General features: G+C 33.9%; 4 protein-coding genes across 4 annotated transcripts in view; 3 read left to right on the top strand and 1 right to left on the bottom strand.

Annotated features, from left to right (window-relative positions):
* Positions 1–600, top strand: part of LOC108755391 (15-hydroxyprostaglandin dehydrogenase [NAD(+)]-like) — a 3,064-nt gene extending 2,464 nt beyond the window's left edge. Inside the window, exon 6 of the mRNA XM_018498343.1 lies at positions 311–600. Within this exon, the coding sequence (XP_018353845.1) occupies positions 311–434 (124 nt within the window). The 3' untranslated portion in view covers positions 435–600. The remainder of the gene's footprint in view (positions 1–310) is intronic.
* A 1,611-nt stretch (positions 601–2,211) lies between these two features.
* Positions 2,212–7,008, top strand: LOC108755492 (double-stranded RNA-binding protein Staufen homolog 2). Its single transcript, XM_018498524.1, has 8 exons — positions 2,212–2,383; positions 3,244–3,321; positions 3,784–3,992; positions 4,061–4,672; positions 4,908–5,458; positions 5,535–6,060; positions 6,130–6,338; positions 6,480–7,008. The coding sequence occupies exons 2-8, from the start codon at positions 3,269–3,271 to the stop codon at positions 6,738–6,740; spliced, it is 2,421 nt and encodes an 806-aa protein (XP_018354026.1). The 5' UTR covers positions 2,212–2,383; positions 3,244–3,268; the 3' UTR covers positions 6,741–7,008.
* A 4,307-nt stretch (positions 7,009–11,315) lies between these two features.
* Positions 11,316–17,459, top strand: part of LOC108755255 (zinc finger protein 34-like) — an 11,090-nt gene continuing 4,946 nt past the window's right edge. Inside the window, exons 1-4 of the mRNA XM_018498157.1 lie at positions 11,316–11,537; positions 11,681–11,763; positions 11,830–12,186; positions 12,410–12,712. Coding sequence (XP_018353659.1) covers positions 11,911–12,186; positions 12,410–12,712 — 579 coding nt within the window. The 5' untranslated portion in view covers positions 11,316–11,537; positions 11,681–11,763; positions 11,830–11,910. The remainder of the gene's footprint in view (positions 11,538–11,680; positions 11,764–11,829; positions 12,187–12,409; positions 12,713–17,459) is intronic.
* On the bottom strand, positions 13,446–15,996 carry LOC108755441 (cilia- and flagella-associated protein 20-like). Its single transcript, XM_018498443.1, has 4 exons — positions 15,782–15,996; positions 15,036–15,445; positions 14,593–14,950; positions 13,446–14,524 (listed from the first exon to the last, which is right to left on the bottom strand). Exons 2-4 carry the CDS (start codon positions 15,318–15,320, stop codon positions 14,232–14,234), a joined length of 936 nt encoding a protein of 311 aa, XP_018353945.1. The 5' UTR covers positions 15,321–15,445; positions 15,782–15,996; the 3' UTR covers positions 13,446–14,231.

Below are 17,459 nucleotides of genomic sequence, written 5' to 3'. Positions count from 1 at the left end.
GTGTACAAAAAACGTAATAGAAATACTTAATTATAAATCTTAGAAGTAACCATGAATGCCATAACATAATTATACATAATTAGGATATACTATTACTTTTGACAGAGAGGAATATCGCCTTTCTTTATTATATACATTTATTCATTATTTTATTATTGACATTATTATTAGTACTAAAAACATGCACATACTAATATCTTACATAAGAAAAAGATAAAAGAGAGTCATTAATATTATTATTATATTATTATTAAAAGTAACATGAAAATTATATTAATATCTTTTCTGAAACATAATACATTTGTTACAGTGCTGTGCATGTGGCACAATCCGTAGTTGTGGCAATTCAAAGGGGTAAAAATGGATCAATTTGGCTTATTAAGAATAATGAGCCACCATGTACGATCAAATTACCGCCGTTTGTTGTCTCTTAAGTGTAAAATTCTTCAAGATAGAATAAATCTAAAAATCTGAAATATCAACCCCTTTTTAGAGACTCGATCTCGACATCTCGGTATTGACTGCATCAATTTTATTCGAACTAGCATCATTTCGAATTTTCACATTTTTTTCAGTAACACGTATAAATCGAGACCTTAAAAAGTGCTAGCATTATATAATAAAAGTGTTAGATTTTTTTATTGTGGTTTTAGTTTTTTTTAAATGTATAATTATTAGACATTGGAATTATGCAGACATTTATTACTAAAAAAAGCAGATAATAACTAAGATTCAAATTGTTTACAATATCTAATACATTTATATTACAACATATGTATTCTTTATGCAAAATATGTATAAAATAATATGCATTACATATGCAAGATATATATCAAAATGTCACAAGTTTTTATAAAAAAGAGTTATTTATATTAATAATGTTTATTTATATTATTACATAAATCAATCCCTAAAACCAAATAAATACTGATATAAGAGGATTATGCTGATATCGTCTGTTTGATCAATAAAAATACATTTGCTTTAATTTTACAGAATAAAAATTTCTTTTCTATTAAAATACACATGCTAATATATCTACTGGCTCTGGTGCATTTTATATCTAAAGTCTAAAGCAGGAAAAAATACAATGAACTGTTCAAAAAGTTTAGTTATTGTAACCCGAAAATGACATTTTTTTATAACGCATAAATGGATAGAAATTTAACATTTATTGCATTTACACTTTAAAAATGCATTTGTTATTATTGATATTGCGTTACAAGTAATTAGAAAAAACATTTTCAAATTTTTTTTCAAATATTTTTTAATTTTACGTAATTTATGATATCAACGTAAATTGTTTCATTTTCAATTTTTTTAATAGTTCGTGACATTTTTGCAATGTTAACGAGAATTAATTGAAAAAAAACAAAAAATTTTTTGCTGTAAAAAAAGTATTACACTACACACACGATAGGTCTTTCGTGTCCGAAGAATTTTCGAAATGTTTCTGTTGGGAGATACGCAGAAATAGAAGCCGGCAACTCACAAAACTTGTTCTCTAGATACCAAAGTGTTTTTAAGGAAAAAAATATAGATCATTATTTAGTTATAAGTATTTCTAATATTTTAAGGAGACAAATACTGAATATATGGTGTTCGTTTAAATGACTCAATCGTGTGTATTAGGAGATAAGAAAAAAAAATCGATATTTTAAAACCGATAAAAGTCAGACAGCACACAATATTTACAAAATATTAAAATTTTGTAATATCTTATAATATATTTATATTTTGTAAATTATATTATTGTATATTATTTTTGTGGTCTTAGATTGCATGCAAATGATAAAGATTAATCGTACTTATATTATAAAAATTCTTCTCTCGTCAATTTATTATTTATCACATTATTTACTATAAATGTGGTAAATAATGTGTCACGCGTACACATTAATTTAAATTTCTTTAGACAGTTTAAATACGCACATAAACACAACTTCAACCGCTCTGCGTAATTATAAGCGATTTCTCAACAATCGCAATTATATATAAACAGCTTTTCGAACGGTTGCAAAAAATCATAGGAAAGAAAGTGTTTACCTTTTTTAAATACGATCAAAAGGATAGAGACTTAAAGGGAATCAATAAAGAGATTTTTGATTTCTTTTATCGCATTCATTATCTCTGTTGTTCCTTCTCGTCAATTGTGTACCCATCGTCGGTCAGAATGTGATCGATGACGTCACGCTCTGCCGCTAGCTCCACATCAAAATGGCCGCATTTTAGTCTACCGAGTACTTTTCTTTACTGTTTGCCAATAGCCGTACTAAGGGCCTGGCAGTGTTCGTTTTCGTCGGAGCGGGTCTATTTCGCCGGAAATTTTACTGTGCTGCGCGACACGCCCTAAATTTCCGTGAAATAGAGCGAACGTGACCGGGTAAGTGCGGGGAAAAGTGAGCAAAAAAGGGTGTACGTGCCGTGCGCGCGGCGTGGCTCCGATTGTTCGGATGGACTGTCGCCGCCGCCGTTGTCGCCGCCGGACCAAGCCCATTCCATCGGGGGACGGATTTTATTTATAGAAACGGAAAGATCGACGATCGCAACACCCGGAGCACGCGATCGTGCGTACGAAATATTGCACGCGGCCGCGACGACATACCGCGAGATCGCATCCCCCGTATGTAATAAACCGCCCGTTATACCGGCTCGCCCTTCCCGCAGGAAGGTTATATCGTCTTGCTATCACTTTCTATCGTCTTCGACGTCTTCTAGGCTCGATCGGATCTTCCGCTGTAAATCTATATACCTCGCGATTCGCGTCTCAATGTGGAAAAGAGGATATATCGCGCGTATACTGGAAACTACATTTCGGAGTAAATTTCGGAGCAGACCCTTTTTTTTTAAGCATAAATTTAAAGTAGACCTTTTAAGAATAATTAAGAGAGCTCGGAGTTGTATTCTTCTTTGTTGATTAACAAGATTAACAAGATACAATTTGTCAACTGTTAATTGCTTGTTTATTGATAATTATGAAATATTTATTTATATTCTCGCTCACTGATTAGCAAAGTCAGCAGAAGAACAGTTTATAGTCTGCTGATTGCTACGTGAGAACTTATCAGTATATACAAAAGACAAATGTATTATATATTTGAACATGATCGAAAATTTGATTATCTTATCAATTGATTATGTAGTACAGGTATAAACACCCATTTAAATGTATTATATATGTCGTACAACTCTGTCATCTGAAATATATTAAAAGAGGATTGAATTTGTGCTTTCATTTTATAGGTTTGTCTACATAGATTTTCATAAGATGTTACGTCATCAACATCACGCATTGCAAAATCAGCTTCGAGATCACAACAGGTTAATATTCCCTAATCAAGTTTTATGTTAAGAACAATAGATTAATATCCTCTAATCAAATATTGTGTTATATTCTGCAACAATAAAATAAAAAGTATGATTGAAATATTAGTTTATTCTAAGAGTATCCTTTTTATATAGAATTGAAGTAAAGAATTTTGTTCATGTAAATATTTGTATAAATGATTAAAAATTGATAAAGAAACCTTCTAACGATTCTGTTTATTGGTAATGATATGTTGCTGTAATATCTACATATGAGAAAATTTTCAAAGAATTAACAATTAAGATAATTGTTATTTGTTGAAATTGTTTCCTTATTATTCCAGAGAATTATTATAAAAGAAATTAAATATATTTATATATAATAGAACTGTATTTGCTATCTTATAGAAAATTAATATAAACATAAGGAATTATTTATTATTTAATAAGACTTGTAATGAAACAAAATGAATATAGAATGACAGGACCAATGCGGCCTATGCAGCAGGCTAACATGCCCCAGCTACATCAGCCGCAGCATTTGTTACCACATCGGAATCCGCATCAACCAATACTGTCCATGCCCCCCCATCAACAGCATATGCATCACATGCAGCATCCTGGCCCGCCGCATGGAAATCCAAGACAGCCAATGTTGATGGGTATGAATACGCACAGTACTAACAGTAAGTACACAATGAAAAATTAGATTCTTGTTTTTATCAATATAATTAATTTGAAACATTTACTTCAGATACTATGGTTAGCGTTAGCATGAAGGACCAAGCAAATACAGTTTCTGTGACTCTTCAAAATGTGCAACAACCTCAGTATCCACATCAGCAACAGCCACAGCAGCAGCAGCAACCGAATAATCAACAGAATCAACCTCCTCAGCAGCAACAGCCATCGCAGCAGCAGGTACAACAATCACAATCACAGCAGCAACAACCGCAGCATGTAACACAACAACCAAATGTGGATCAATCGAAAGCGATAACGAACGATGCCAATGGAGAGTCCAGAGATGACAATGCATCTGGTCAGAATCATGCCGCGACTAATCCAGCTTTGGCAAACATGAAAGAAAAAACACCTATGTGTTTGTTAAACGAGTTGGCGAGATTCAATAGGATTCAACATCAATATAGGCTGACCAACGAGCAGGGACCGGCGCACAAAAAGAGATTCACGGTGACATTAAAACTGGGTGAAGAGGAATATGTCGCTGAAGGTCCTAGTATAAAGAAGGCTCAACATAGCGCAGCGACCGAAGCATTGACGAAAACTTGGTACCGTCAACCTCCACCTAAACCCACCAAGGCCATGAGAATTGGCCATCTGGGCAAATGTCCAACAGGTTCTGGTAATTATTGTGAATTCTACATGCATTGAATTGTAGTGCAATAATATACATAGTACAATATCAATTTGGAATGTTATTTTTCTTAATGTAAGTAGTTATAAATGTTATAATTGTACAAAATAATGTCGATTTATGTACAACTATATTTTTTGTCAATTATAAAATCTACAGATCTTTCCAATACTATTTAATTGATTACTATTGATCTCTCTAAATATGCTATTTTGGATTACAGGACATTTGCCTCCCACTGTCGAACTGAACGCGTTAGCGATGAAACGGGGTGAACCAACTGTTTATACGTTCCGACAAGCTCCTCCAGCTGCATTGCAGCATCAATTTATGCCACATGGATTCGGTGCTAACTTTCCACGAATGTACAATCCGCGTATCGCGTACAATCGTGGAGTTCATACGGATCTTCAGGGATTGTATCTTGTCACTCTGAAGGTGGGTGAGCGCGAGTTCACAGGTAGAGGTTTAACAGGCCAAGCTGCACGTCACGATGCTGCTAGCAGAGCCTTGGAACAATTACGCCAGTTGCCGTTACCGGAAGAAATCGCAAATACCAATAATACTAACGAGAACGGTACGTTGGGTGGCATTGACGATCCAAACGCTGAGTTAAAAAGTCCCGTATCTCTTGTTCACGAAACTGCTCTGAAACGTGGATTGCCAGTCAGTTTTGAAGTCGTATCCGAAAGCGGTAAACCTCATATAAGAACTTTCATGACAAAATGCACCGTCGGGGAGAAGGTTACTGTAGGAGAAGGATCCTCGAAAAAAGTAATTTCTCAAATCTTTCATGTAAAAGAATGATAAATAATGACGCAATTTTAAATGCTTGTTCCTGTTTTCTTAGGTATCGAAGAAACGCGCCGCCGAGTTGATGTTAGATGAATTGAAGCGTCTTCCTCCGTTACCGGCTACCATACAGAACCGGTCAATGCGAGTGAAACGTAAGCCACCAGCGACGAAGAAGAAATCTCGAAACTTAATCAAAGTTTATCAGGAACCTCGTGCGGAGAATGAAGCCGCGGAGGAAGTCAATCCGGTTTCTCGGCTAGTTCAGATTCAACAGGCGAAACGAGAGAGGGAGCCGGTTTACAATCTAATAGATGAGAAGGGTGCACCAAGACGCAGAGAATTTGTCATGGAAGTGACAATGGGTCAGCACTCCGCCCAAGGAATCGGACCTAACAAAAAATTGGCTAAGAGAGCTGCGGCTGAGGCTCTCTTGGCGCAATTGGGATATAGTAAACCGTCACCGCAACCCTCAAAACCGTCCATAAAGACGGGAGAAAGCGAAAACACGGAGTCAAAGCCTAGAAAAGTTACATTTCTCGAAGACGAACAAATGAACGACACTCAACCTCACTCGGTAGGAGGTAAGGAAAAACATCAACCATTGTACACAGAACTGTGTTCGATAAATTAAAAAATTTTATCGTCTCTAGGTACCATAGGCCGCCAATTAGTACCTGGTCTTTTACTGGTGGACGGAGGTCAAGAATCTAAACTGGGGAATGGACCCAGCGTACAAATAGTTGCTGAAGAGTTGCGCGAACAGCAACAGCAGAATACGGCTGGTGTTTCGCCCAAGGATCAATTGCATTATTTATCTCAGTTATTTAATTTCAGCGTAGAATTTAGCGATTTTCCTAAGGTAATCGATCGTTTAATCAGTATTAAAAGAATATTAAAATAATTCTAATTAATTAAGATGGAACATAGTGTGAACACGAAATGATGATGTTGCTATATTATCAAATAAATTATAAGCGATTATTTCTTATTAATGTTCCAGGGAGTGTCTATAAACAAAGAATATTTATCACTTGTGTCGCTAAGCACTGATCCACCGCAAGTTTGTCACGGTAATGGAGCAACAATAACCGCGAGCCGCAATCAAGCGGCTCTAAGGGCGCTTCGTACACTTAGTAAATTGGGACTTGATAATGCCTCGAACGCAGCACAAGTGAAGAAGGACAAAGGTGCGTCTGGTGATGGAATACACATTAGCATTCAAGTTAAAAATAACATTATGGATGGAGCTATCGATAAGTAACTGAGTAGCGCTTAAGACATATATAATGTTGAGTTATATTTATGCTTCTCCAGGACACCGCAAAAGGAAGTTAAATGAATTTTATTGTTACAAAGTTCTTTACAAAATTGATAACGTTAATTATTGTTCATTTATTGCCAGTTCATTTGTAGATATGATATTCCTCGACAGAGACTTTTTTCTTCGATTGCACCTCAAGACAGGGTCTCAGCCGCGGTTTTATTAACCATTTTTTTTACTAAATCCGATTTCTTTAAGAAATCTGATCTATTAAAAAAAACTCATTGTGTGAATCTTTTTTTCCAATATAATAATTTATATTGAAAAAAGTTGCTACACAATAATCTGGCTATATTTGTAATTGTAAAAATATATTTATATGTACCTCAGAAAAATTCGTCGATGAATTAAATAAAGCGTTGTGCATGATATAGATTTTTTTATTTTATATGTTTATTATTTATTGAATTGCTATATACTATTTACATTACTGAAATATGATATGAAAAATCAGATCGAATCTAAAGTTGAATCAGCTTATATAAAATTATTTAAAATAATCATCGAATAAATTTGAATCAATATATAAAATTATTTAAATTAGTTATTAGTATGTAAGAAATCTTCCTGAACTTTTGCAGTGTCCTAATTATATTGAAATGCCGTTCAAGCACCAATAAGCGATATGTATTTAATAATTATGTAAGAATTCTTTCGTTTAATGACTAGAAACGTCTGATTAGTCACAACAGACATTGATAAGTTTTTGTGACTATCGGCAATCTATTGTTATAAATCACGTACAATAGCGTATCATTGAACGATTCATATATTACAACTCTTGCAAAATTAATAATGCTATGGAATCGCAAGGGATTATTGGTGTTTGATCGTGATTGCGATCCTAGCAGTGATAAATATGTATAACTATTGTATTTATTGTAACACATTTTCATTGACAGGATCACAATATTACTATACTTATCTATGATGATTCAAAATGGTCATTCTCCAGTTAGGATCAATCTATAATATATAATGAACACTATAGGAAAATGTTAAGTAAAGCAACACGACCTGGAGATGAAATGCGACCATCTCTTAATTTTTCAATTGAATCTTAGCTTCCACACACTATCATGAATAAATATGTCTTGTCTAATTAATGATAAAGTTTTTCTTTTTCTTTTTTTTTTTTTAATTCTCGGCTATTCGAAATTGATTTTATATATTTTGTGTGTATATTTTGTCATCGCTTTATTTAAAGAAAAAAGTTTAAAATCTATTTCTATTAAGTCGCATGAAAATTATTCATAAAATCGCGTATTTTTCCAGAGTAAACTCTGGCTACGTGCGCTAGAGATACGAGCGTGTGAAAGATTAAGTAGTTAACATTTAAATTGATAAAACATACGTAATGCGATATACACTGTCCTTATGCCCCAATTTGCTTTTCTACGGGGGCCAGAAGCAACCTGGGGTTACATATTCATGTATCGTAAAATATTGAGAAATGAAGGAAAACAGAAATTTCCATACATCTGTCATTCGGGTAAGAAGTAATGATACGCTGTATAGGAAATTTCAGCGAATATAAAACGGAAAGAATAGAAATAGTAAGAAATAAAGAAATTTGTCCCGTTGCGTCAAGACTATTAAAGTTGTTTTAAATTGCGATAAAAAACACAGCCTGAAAACGGCGAATTTTGTCTGGTTGAGAAGCGAGGGGAATAGAAATTTCCGTACACCTATCGTTCGCAGGTAGACAGTAATGATACGTTGCGTCGGAAATTTCGATGAATCTAAAAAAGAGAAAAAAAAGAAGAGAAGGCAATAATTCAAAATTTGTCCCGTTGCATCCGGACTATTACGAAATTGTTTTAATTTTGCTGAGAAATAATCCTGAAAGAACGGTGAATTTTGTATTATTGTCGGGAAACGAGTAAGAATACTAGAGTGGAAAAAACTTAATAATGAATGAAGATAGACATTGAGAAACGGTATAAACTCTGAATATTCATGATATAACTTTTACTTTTTTATTTAAAGTTCTATGGGTCTCCATGTAAACTGATCGAACGTTGCCTTTTATGGTGTAACGACACAGAGTTTTGTACTGGCATTCTCAATCAAGCGACTTGCTATCTTCTATTCATTGCTCTTGTATTATATGCGATTTACTGAACAATAAATACAAGCGGTTTACATACGTTCTATAACGATTAATAAACTGTGTTATTGTTCATTAAAGTCGTGTGCATTTTTATTCATAATGCCCGATACTCGGTACATTGAAAATTTGTAAGAAATGTTCGCGTGGAAATGATGGATCTGTCCATTAAATGGAGGTTTGTTTGAGACATTTGCTGGAAAAAAATTATTTATTGACTCTTCGAGACTCTAGCTGGGTTTTGTTTTGCCGATCGCTTTTATAAGTGGGCCTTTCTTGTTCATGTGACATTCAGTATTACAAGACGCAGTGGTAGATTCCATCATATACATATAGTTTTTCAAGAGCTAAGCAAGATAAAGATTTAAATTAAATAATTTACGTCGCATACGCTGCAAGACAAAGAGAAAAATAACAACTTCACGTTATGAACTGTAATATCGTATAGTTAATATTAATATTAACGAATAGATAAGCGAATATAACGTATCAATTTACCGAGATACCGGAAACCGAAATCTTTCGACACTTTGAAGAGAGAAAAAAAACTCGCTCGTTCACATTGAGAAGTTCAATTGCGTTGTTCGGCTTGATATGCAAGGTGTTGAAGAAATATAAACTAATATGTCAACACTATCAGAAAAAAGAAGAAGAATGCGTAATATTAGTTTCATGCGTAATCTATATTTCGTTCCGTCATTTTGTTTTAATGCCATCGCACATACAACCGCTACGTTTGCTTACTTTCGGTTAGTATAAGGAAGATCAAGTGACCGCTGCAGTTTCATCATGTTACAACATTACTATGTAAAGCTTCTGTAAAATATACAACTAATTTTTCGCAATTTTTCAGTTGGCGGAATCACACTCTATAAACACACAATATTCCTAGGGTTTCACGTAATATTCATAACGTTCGTAAGTATTATTTCACCCTTGTTGTTACCAAATGTATGTTAAACAAGGATGAAATGATACACGCGAACGTTGTGAACGATAAGTTCACTCCTAGAATGTTACATGAATATTATTTACCCTTTATAATATTCATTCTAGGAATATTGTGTTTTATAGGGCAGTGCCGAGCGTGAGAGAAAATACCGTATACGATACCGTAATGTAGTTTCGATTATGTTAGATTTACATTTTAAATAAAACAATTTGTTTGTAACGATTTGCTGTAACGTACATATAAAACGCAATTGCGTAATGCGAGTTCTCGACAACATCTACCGAGAGAAATGATTGCTCCTTGAGTGAATGCGTCCTAACGATCGAGGAGATCATTCATACCGATGAAGCTTTAATTGCATTTTCGAAAGTGAATTGTACGACGTATAGGAATCTACTGCTTTCCTCTATCCGTATCAGTTTGTATTTGACGTTGATGAGAACGATTGTAGAAAGGTTTCACGTACATGTATATGGCCTTTTTATTGTGCGTTTCAAATATACGCATGACAAGGTGGCACACGAATACAAGAATATTTTATTTTATCTGTCCTTATTATTTCAGGTTTTTCGTTTGAATAAAATATCCTTTATCAAGTATCAGTTTAGTTGGTAAGTATTTTGTGAGATTTGATATACTTAAGATTTTAGTATGCACATTCTTAATTTGTTTAATTACTATAAAAATTTCATAGGGTACATCTTATTTTAATAAAACTTAAAATCTCACCGGTGATAATATTTCTCAGAATTATTTATACAATTTTTTCGAATTTTTATATAAATTTTAAAATTTTTGAATAATTTTATACTTTTTTAAAAAATTTCTTAGATACTTTATACAAATTAGAATTGCTGATAAAATCTATATTTTTATCTAAAATTTTTCATATATGTAAATTCTGAAATATTCTAAGATTTAAAAAACTCTTCATTCTCTCTCTATAATTTTTAATAAAATTTTATAAGATTTTAAAAAGTTTAGAACATTTTTTTCAGAAATCATAGAATGGAAATCTTATTGTATTTATATAATAAAAATTAATATTTCGAAATTTACATATATGAAAAATTCTAAGGCCTAGTTTTATCAATGTAAAATTAACTTTAATCTCGGTTTAATTAACTTATTATTTTTCTAATTTTAGAAAAAAATAAACAGTAGTTTTTTCTAATTCTGGAATTACAAAAAGATAAAAAGTAAATTAAACCGAAACTTTTTCGCGTTTCTGAAAAGTGTTTTAATTCATATAAAAAATTCTGAGAAAAATTATCCTAAATAAAAAAAATTTGTCTGAAAATTATAAATTAAAATATCTGAAACATACTTTATTACTTACTCTAACTGTAAGCTAAAAAATGAAGAATTTCTTCCTTATTGACGAGACAAAGAAATGGACATCGTAGTTCAACGGTTCGCCACGAAAAGTCTATCACTGCTTCGCAATGTATGAACTGCAATAGTATATTGGTCATTAGTTTAAATTGTTATAACCTTAAAAAATACAAAGGAATTATAATAAATGCAATCTAAATTAAATTTATATTTGAAATCTAATAATTTTAAGCTTGCTATTCTGAGGTCTGACGTCCAGGTTGAAGCTCCGGTTATGTTGATGTATTCGTACGAATATCGTGGAACAATGTATCGATCAAACAGTTATTAACGATTATAGGTTAGAATCGCTGCTAATATTTCGTAAGAAACAACTCGTGAAATGATGGATTTAGATGAATTAAAGTAAAACAATCGATGCACAAAGAAAATTTATTATTTCAAGTATAAGCATGAATTTCCTAAATCGTAACGTGTTTTCAGCTTGATCTTTTCTGTGCCGATGGTGCCTTGATTCCACTCCGGGATTTATTTAGTACAGTTTTATTAGCTTAAGATGGAAGAAGGTTAGCTGCGGTGTTTGGTCGACGCCGAGGAATCGGCCGAATTTATCACATTAATATATATTGCAGGCTTGACGAAAAAATAGAGAGGTAGCCTTGACTTGGTATAAGAAAATTGTCAGAGCAGTGGGATTCCAAACGAATCCGAAAATGTTCAAGAATACCTTCCAAAGTGGTTTTCTATCCATTCTGTATAGCATCGGCAGCAAGCCCCTACAAATCTGGGACAAGAAAGTGAGGAATGGACATATCAAGAGGATCACTGACAATGATATTCAAAGCCTTGTTTTGGAGATACTAGGCAGCAACGTTAGCACAACGTATATCACATGTCCTGCAGATCCAAGGAAGACTTTAGGCATAAAGTTGCCCTTTTTGGTAATGATTATCAAGAATCTAAAGAAGTATTTCACATTTGAGGTTCAGGTAAGGTTCTTGTACTAGTTTATAGAAAAATTAAGGGAAAAGTATTTAATTTAACTTGGAGACCCTAAACAAATCCAATACCTATTCATTATGAGTTGACTGTTCCTATAATCTGTGTCATTCTAAAAGAATATTTAATATATTTAAGAAATTTTATGAATTCTTTCATTCGTTAAATGCTCAATCTCTCTTTCCTAATATAAAAAAAATTTACACATTATAGATAATTGACGACAAAAATGTACGTCGCAGATTTCGTGCGAGTAATTATCAATCAACAACGAGAGTGAAACCATTCATATGTACAATGCCAATGAGACTGGACGATGGATGGAATCAAATACAATTCAATTTGGCTGACTTCACACGCCGTGCCTACGGAACGAATTATGTGGAAACACTGAGGGTCCAAATTCATGCTAATTGTAGGATACGGCGAGTGTACTTTTCGGATCGATTATACTCAGAGGATGAATTGCCAGCAGAATTTAAATTATTCTTGCCCATTCAAAATAAGGCAAAATGTTGATAATTAATGAAGAAAATGCGAGCATCTTTAGTAAAAGAAAAAAAGAGTTGTTCAATTGAAACTTTTTTTTTTAATTTGTTCGAATTACTTTCAAAATAAAAAATAATTTATTGAAGGCTGTCTTACCTTTATACGCTACTTAAACAATTGCAAGTAATATATTTAATAATATAATATTCATTAAGGTTAACTTTTACTTAATAGAATATAGATCATGCAATTTATGTATTAAGAATTATGTAATTTTGTCACTACATATGGAAAAAAGTATATACAGTGAGTGCAAAAGTATTTGTACAGAGAAAATAGTTTTAAAAAAACTTCATTTTTAAAAAGTAAATATTATCCAGCGAGAAATGAGTCAAATTGATGTTGAATCGATATCGATATGATGATTTCAACACCAAAAACATCGATTCGACGTTTAATTAACGATCATTTCTTACTGAATAATTAATAATTTATTCATGAATAATAAAATAGACTATGTTTCTTAAATTATATATATCAAAAAGATGTGTATTAATTATAGAACAGAATATATTCATTGTATAAAATTGCTAATTAATTTATTTTTTACAAATAAGACTTTTTATAAAAAATTTCTTTGTACGAATACTTTTTGCTCTCACTATGTATTTTCCTGTTTATATATTTTTGTTAAACTTCTACTTTTTCAAATAATCTCTAAAAAGTGGTTAAATTTATTGCGAATCAATACATTTATTTGTATGTCATCTTTGTTCATAAACTTTTCTTGGCCAAAGTTTCTTCGATATTTGTCATATTATATAATAACAATAATTCTATGTATATGTAAGTTCTTTATCCTGTAATTTTTCGAGAAGTTTCTTGTTCACAGAATAATTTATTGCTATAAAATTTGAGATTGCAAGTTTTATCCATCGTTAAATGCTTTGTCATTTCGTCCAAGTCTCATCTACTTTCTCGATTAGAGATGGAATGCATTTGTTTGTGGACACATTTTCATTTAAATTTTCAGCATCTTCCTCGATACTTGCTAAAGATTTTAAACGATTGGCGATACTTTTATCACTCTCTTTTACATATTTATACTTAGAACGAATATATCCATCGCTTGGACTAGATAAACATATTATTATTTATGTTGTCAAGCTTAATGTTTTCAGATAGATCGAGTTTAAAAGACGATGAAGGATAAAGTAGACCCATGGCATCTACTTTAAATTTTACTATCGTGGAATTATTTTTTTCTGTCTGTATTTTATTAGCATTATCATTTAACGTGCAGTTTGTTAAGTTAATGTATGTATCTCCTTCATTCTGAATTTTCTGCGGACGTTTTGAAATTCCATTATCTTTAAATAATATTTCATTGACATGTGTTTTCAGAAATTGACTCTCCATGATTATTTTTAATTCGAGAAGACACAGGTCGCGACGTATGATTATTAATTTTTATATTTAGTAGGAGTTTCCCGTCTTACGCGTTTTCATTGCATAATGTTGGTTTACTTTTTCTGTTATGTCACTACTATCTTTTTCTCTCTAATTTATTTTCTATAACTGGATCATTTTGTAGAGATTTTGTGAAGTATTCACTTCGTCTTGTAAAAACATCCCATTTTTTTATTGCACTGTTTAAAACATCTAGTGACATGTAATTCCTTTTTAATGTATCAGAATTGTATAAATTTAAGTTCATCGATAGATTACTTTCAAATTTTTCTATGTTGCCTGCGGTTTTACGTGAATCTACTTTTGTTAACGGTGTACTACTAAAATTATCCTTAATAAAACAATTCAAATCAGATTGCTCTAAAGGTCCTAAAAGCCAAAAAGAAATAAATATATGCTAATATATATATTTCACATTTTTTCGAAAATTTATAAACCTGTGTAACAATCTTCCGTTTGACAAGACTTTTCGATGAAATTGATTCCCTGTTTTAACATATACATATTGAAGAAAGCTTGATACAGCTCGATATGAGTTTCATCATTCTTGTAATGACGATCTTGCAGATACACTCTTCTTAAATGACAATTCGGATAGATCGTTACTCTTTGCAGAGCCTCGTAATCCGTCTTATACACTTGGTGACATAGAGTTTGAAGATTTATCTCTAAGAAATTCCAACAGTCATCCAATTTCAATGGAATACGAGCCACACTTGCATTGATGCGTGGTAGTCTTTCAATATTGTAAGTCATGAAGGAGAATCTTCTTCGATATTGTTGCTTATCTATTATCTTTACATGTATCAAAGGTAGAGAATCATTATTAAGATATTAAAAATAATACGGATATCTATCATAAAATTTAAAGAGCATATACTTGAACTTCCAGTTTGAACCGCAAGTTCAAATTTTTTATAACTAATACAAGAACAGGAAGTTTTATGTTCAGGATGTCTAGTGCTTTGGCAGGAGTAGTTATGCTCGTGGGAATCGTATTGTTGTGAGGCTCGGTGATCTCGATTACTTTATCTCCATGTAATAGGTCGTCGTTTATTCTATGAACTTTACCACCAAAGGATACATGTTTCGACCATAGATCCAGTGGCTTGTTAGCGACGCTGTACAACAGTGACATATATTTATAGATCTCATTCTTCGACATCTTTTCACGAGAGATATTAAGCCAGGAGTGTTAAGAGTAGATTCTGTCATAAATGTCTGTTATAAGTTTTCTCAACAGAGGCTATGGATGTGATGAATGTGATATTGATTCTGGCGTATTCAATGCTGTTGGCAGAATTTTAGCAGAGATATAGCAAATTATGTCAACAAAATATGACGACAAATCAAGCAGACTTTGGCATGTTGACGCTACACAGTTGACGCGAATTGCCGGCAAAAATGGAGCGGAATCTGCGGAATTAACGAACTCAGCTCGGCTTCTACTGTCAATCTACTGTCAGGTTATATCAGAATGCTCAAACCATGAATGGCCAAACTATGATATTTTGCTTAAAACGAGAGTAACGAGAGCTTAATGTGAATCAGTCAATGTTGATTTGTCAGCGATTTCTGATCATTCCCGATCAAATTCGCTGTCGGTCTACTGAACGATCCGCTTACCGGGGATAGAAGTATCGATATAGCATCTCCAAAAAGTATACCGCAATTTTTGAGTTTTTCCCGAATATTTCAACATGATCTTTCCTTTTTCCTACGGTAAAATGTGTATGTGGAAAACAACAAGAATTTGAAAATTGTTTCCATGATTTTTTTTTTATTCCGGAATCCGAAGAGAAACCCTTAGAGGTTATGTTCCTTCTCGTTCATCCGCATTTGTTTCTCTGCGCGTTATTTATCGCGATTATGACGAAAGTGGCAAGGGATAATAAATATTTTCGATAAACCGAAGTGCATTTTAGAATGGAATCTAAATTCAGAGCAATACATCGATAGTCATTTCCACAAGGAGAGAAATTATGAAAGGTAAATAATTAACTGTAATTAACGAGGTATATTTTTTAATGTTCTCTTATAATTTATCTTTCTTCTTTGTTACTGATTCATGCTAAAAAGAAAGCCGATTTAGCACAACTAATTCTTATTTTTTTTTTACCTTCTCTCGCAAACATTATTATAATTGAACATTATAATAATATCATATGCATATATACATTCGTTCTTTTCATATTGTTTATATTGACGTTTAATCAGTTTATTACATTTTACCGCTAATTATATTTATTACAGCATGTGTCGAAATACCGACGAAATAAGACGCATATTTTATTGAAAACGTCATCGTCAATCATATATCGAATGGCATCGATATTATAATTCTCTCAAATAATTAATTCCATCCACAAATGAATTCGCTGGGGTGTCTTTTTCTATATTCTCTCCCGCATGATTCGGCGCTCCAGCGAAAATCATCCTGTCGCCGGGACAAAAAGGGGGAGAATAACAAACGTCGATACGAATAATTAACGAAATAATGATCGTGTCATTATAACGAGCGCGGCGTGATTAAAGAGCTGCGGGGCGGGGGGGGGGAGGGAGAACGACGGGGCGGAACGACGGAGGGCGACAGGGAGTGGAGGAGGAGAGAAGGTAATCGCGAGCACACGTGCACACACGTACACTCGGCGGGCGTATTAATTGCTAATTATTAAGTATTGATTTTTTTAAATGGGGACGTGGAGCGTAGCGCCGGCTCTCCGCACCATCCCTCCGGGTCTCGGGGACGTGGAGAAGAAGGGGGAGGTGCTCGTTCGCGTCGAGTGGCTGCGGACTATTTTCCGCGGCGCGCAAAAACGCGGCGCGCGCACGCGCGATTGAATGTCAGCGCCAGTGGCGGGCGGAAGGGGAGTGGGAGCAGGAGGAGGAGGGGGGGGGGGGTCGGCGAGAAATGGCGGGAAAGCGCGAAACCGCGGGATTCGAGGCGACGCGACGGCGATACAGATACACATTCCGTGGCCGCGTGCGAGCGAGTGAGCGAGCAAGTGAGCGTCAGTGACGTCAGCGGCAACAGCGACGGTCTGGCGCGGCGCGCGTACACGTGGTATTCTCGGCGGCGCGAGAACCGGAAAAGAAATTGGCGGGCGAAGAATTAGAGAGAGCCGGCCACGATGGAGCAAGATGGCGGAGCAATTAAGAGTGCCGCGCGTCGATGCGTTTTATTCTTTTGCGCGCCGCATGGCCGCGGCGTCGTCGCGTACATCCGTCGTCGCATCGATGTAATATACGATTTTCGCGAACGCGCGCGGAGGCGGAGATACGCCGAGGGATACGCGCGCGCGGC

Source organism: Trachymyrmex septentrionalis, unplaced genomic scaffold (genome assembly GCF_001594115.1).
Source record: "Trachymyrmex septentrionalis isolate Tsep2-gDNA-1 unplaced genomic scaffold, Tsep1.0 scaffold87, whole genome shotgun sequence".
In the NCBI taxonomy this organism is placed as follows: Eukaryota; Metazoa; Arthropoda; class Insecta; order Hymenoptera; family Formicidae; genus Trachymyrmex; species Trachymyrmex septentrionalis.
The sequence above is the reverse complement of the archived record's forward strand: the minus strand, read 5'-3'. Positions and strand labels throughout refer to the sequence as shown.

Coding starts and splice junctions, on each gene's coding strand:
- LOC108755492 (XM_018498524.1), top strand. CDS start 3,269: ATGTTACGTCATCAACATCACGCATTGCAAAATCAGCTTCGAGATCAC. Junction 3,993..4,060: donor GAATACGCACAGTACTAACA/GTAAGTACACAA, acceptor CATTTACTTCAG/ATACTATGGTTAGCGTTAGC. Junction 6,061..6,129: donor TCAACCTCACTCGGTAGGAG/GTAAGGAAAAAC, acceptor TATCGTCTCTAG/GTACCATAGGCCGCCAATTA.
- LOC108755441 (XM_018498443.1), bottom strand. CDS start 15,320: ATGTCGAAGAATGAGATCTATAAATATATGTCACTGTTGTACAGCGTC. Junction 14,951..15,035: donor GGTTCAAACTGGAAGTTCAA/GTATATGCTCTT, acceptor ATACATGTAAAG/ATAATAGATAAGCAACAATA. Junction 14,525..14,592: donor AACGGAAGATTGTTACACAG/GTTTATAAATTT, acceptor TTTGGCTTTTAG/GACCTTTAGAGCAATCTGAT.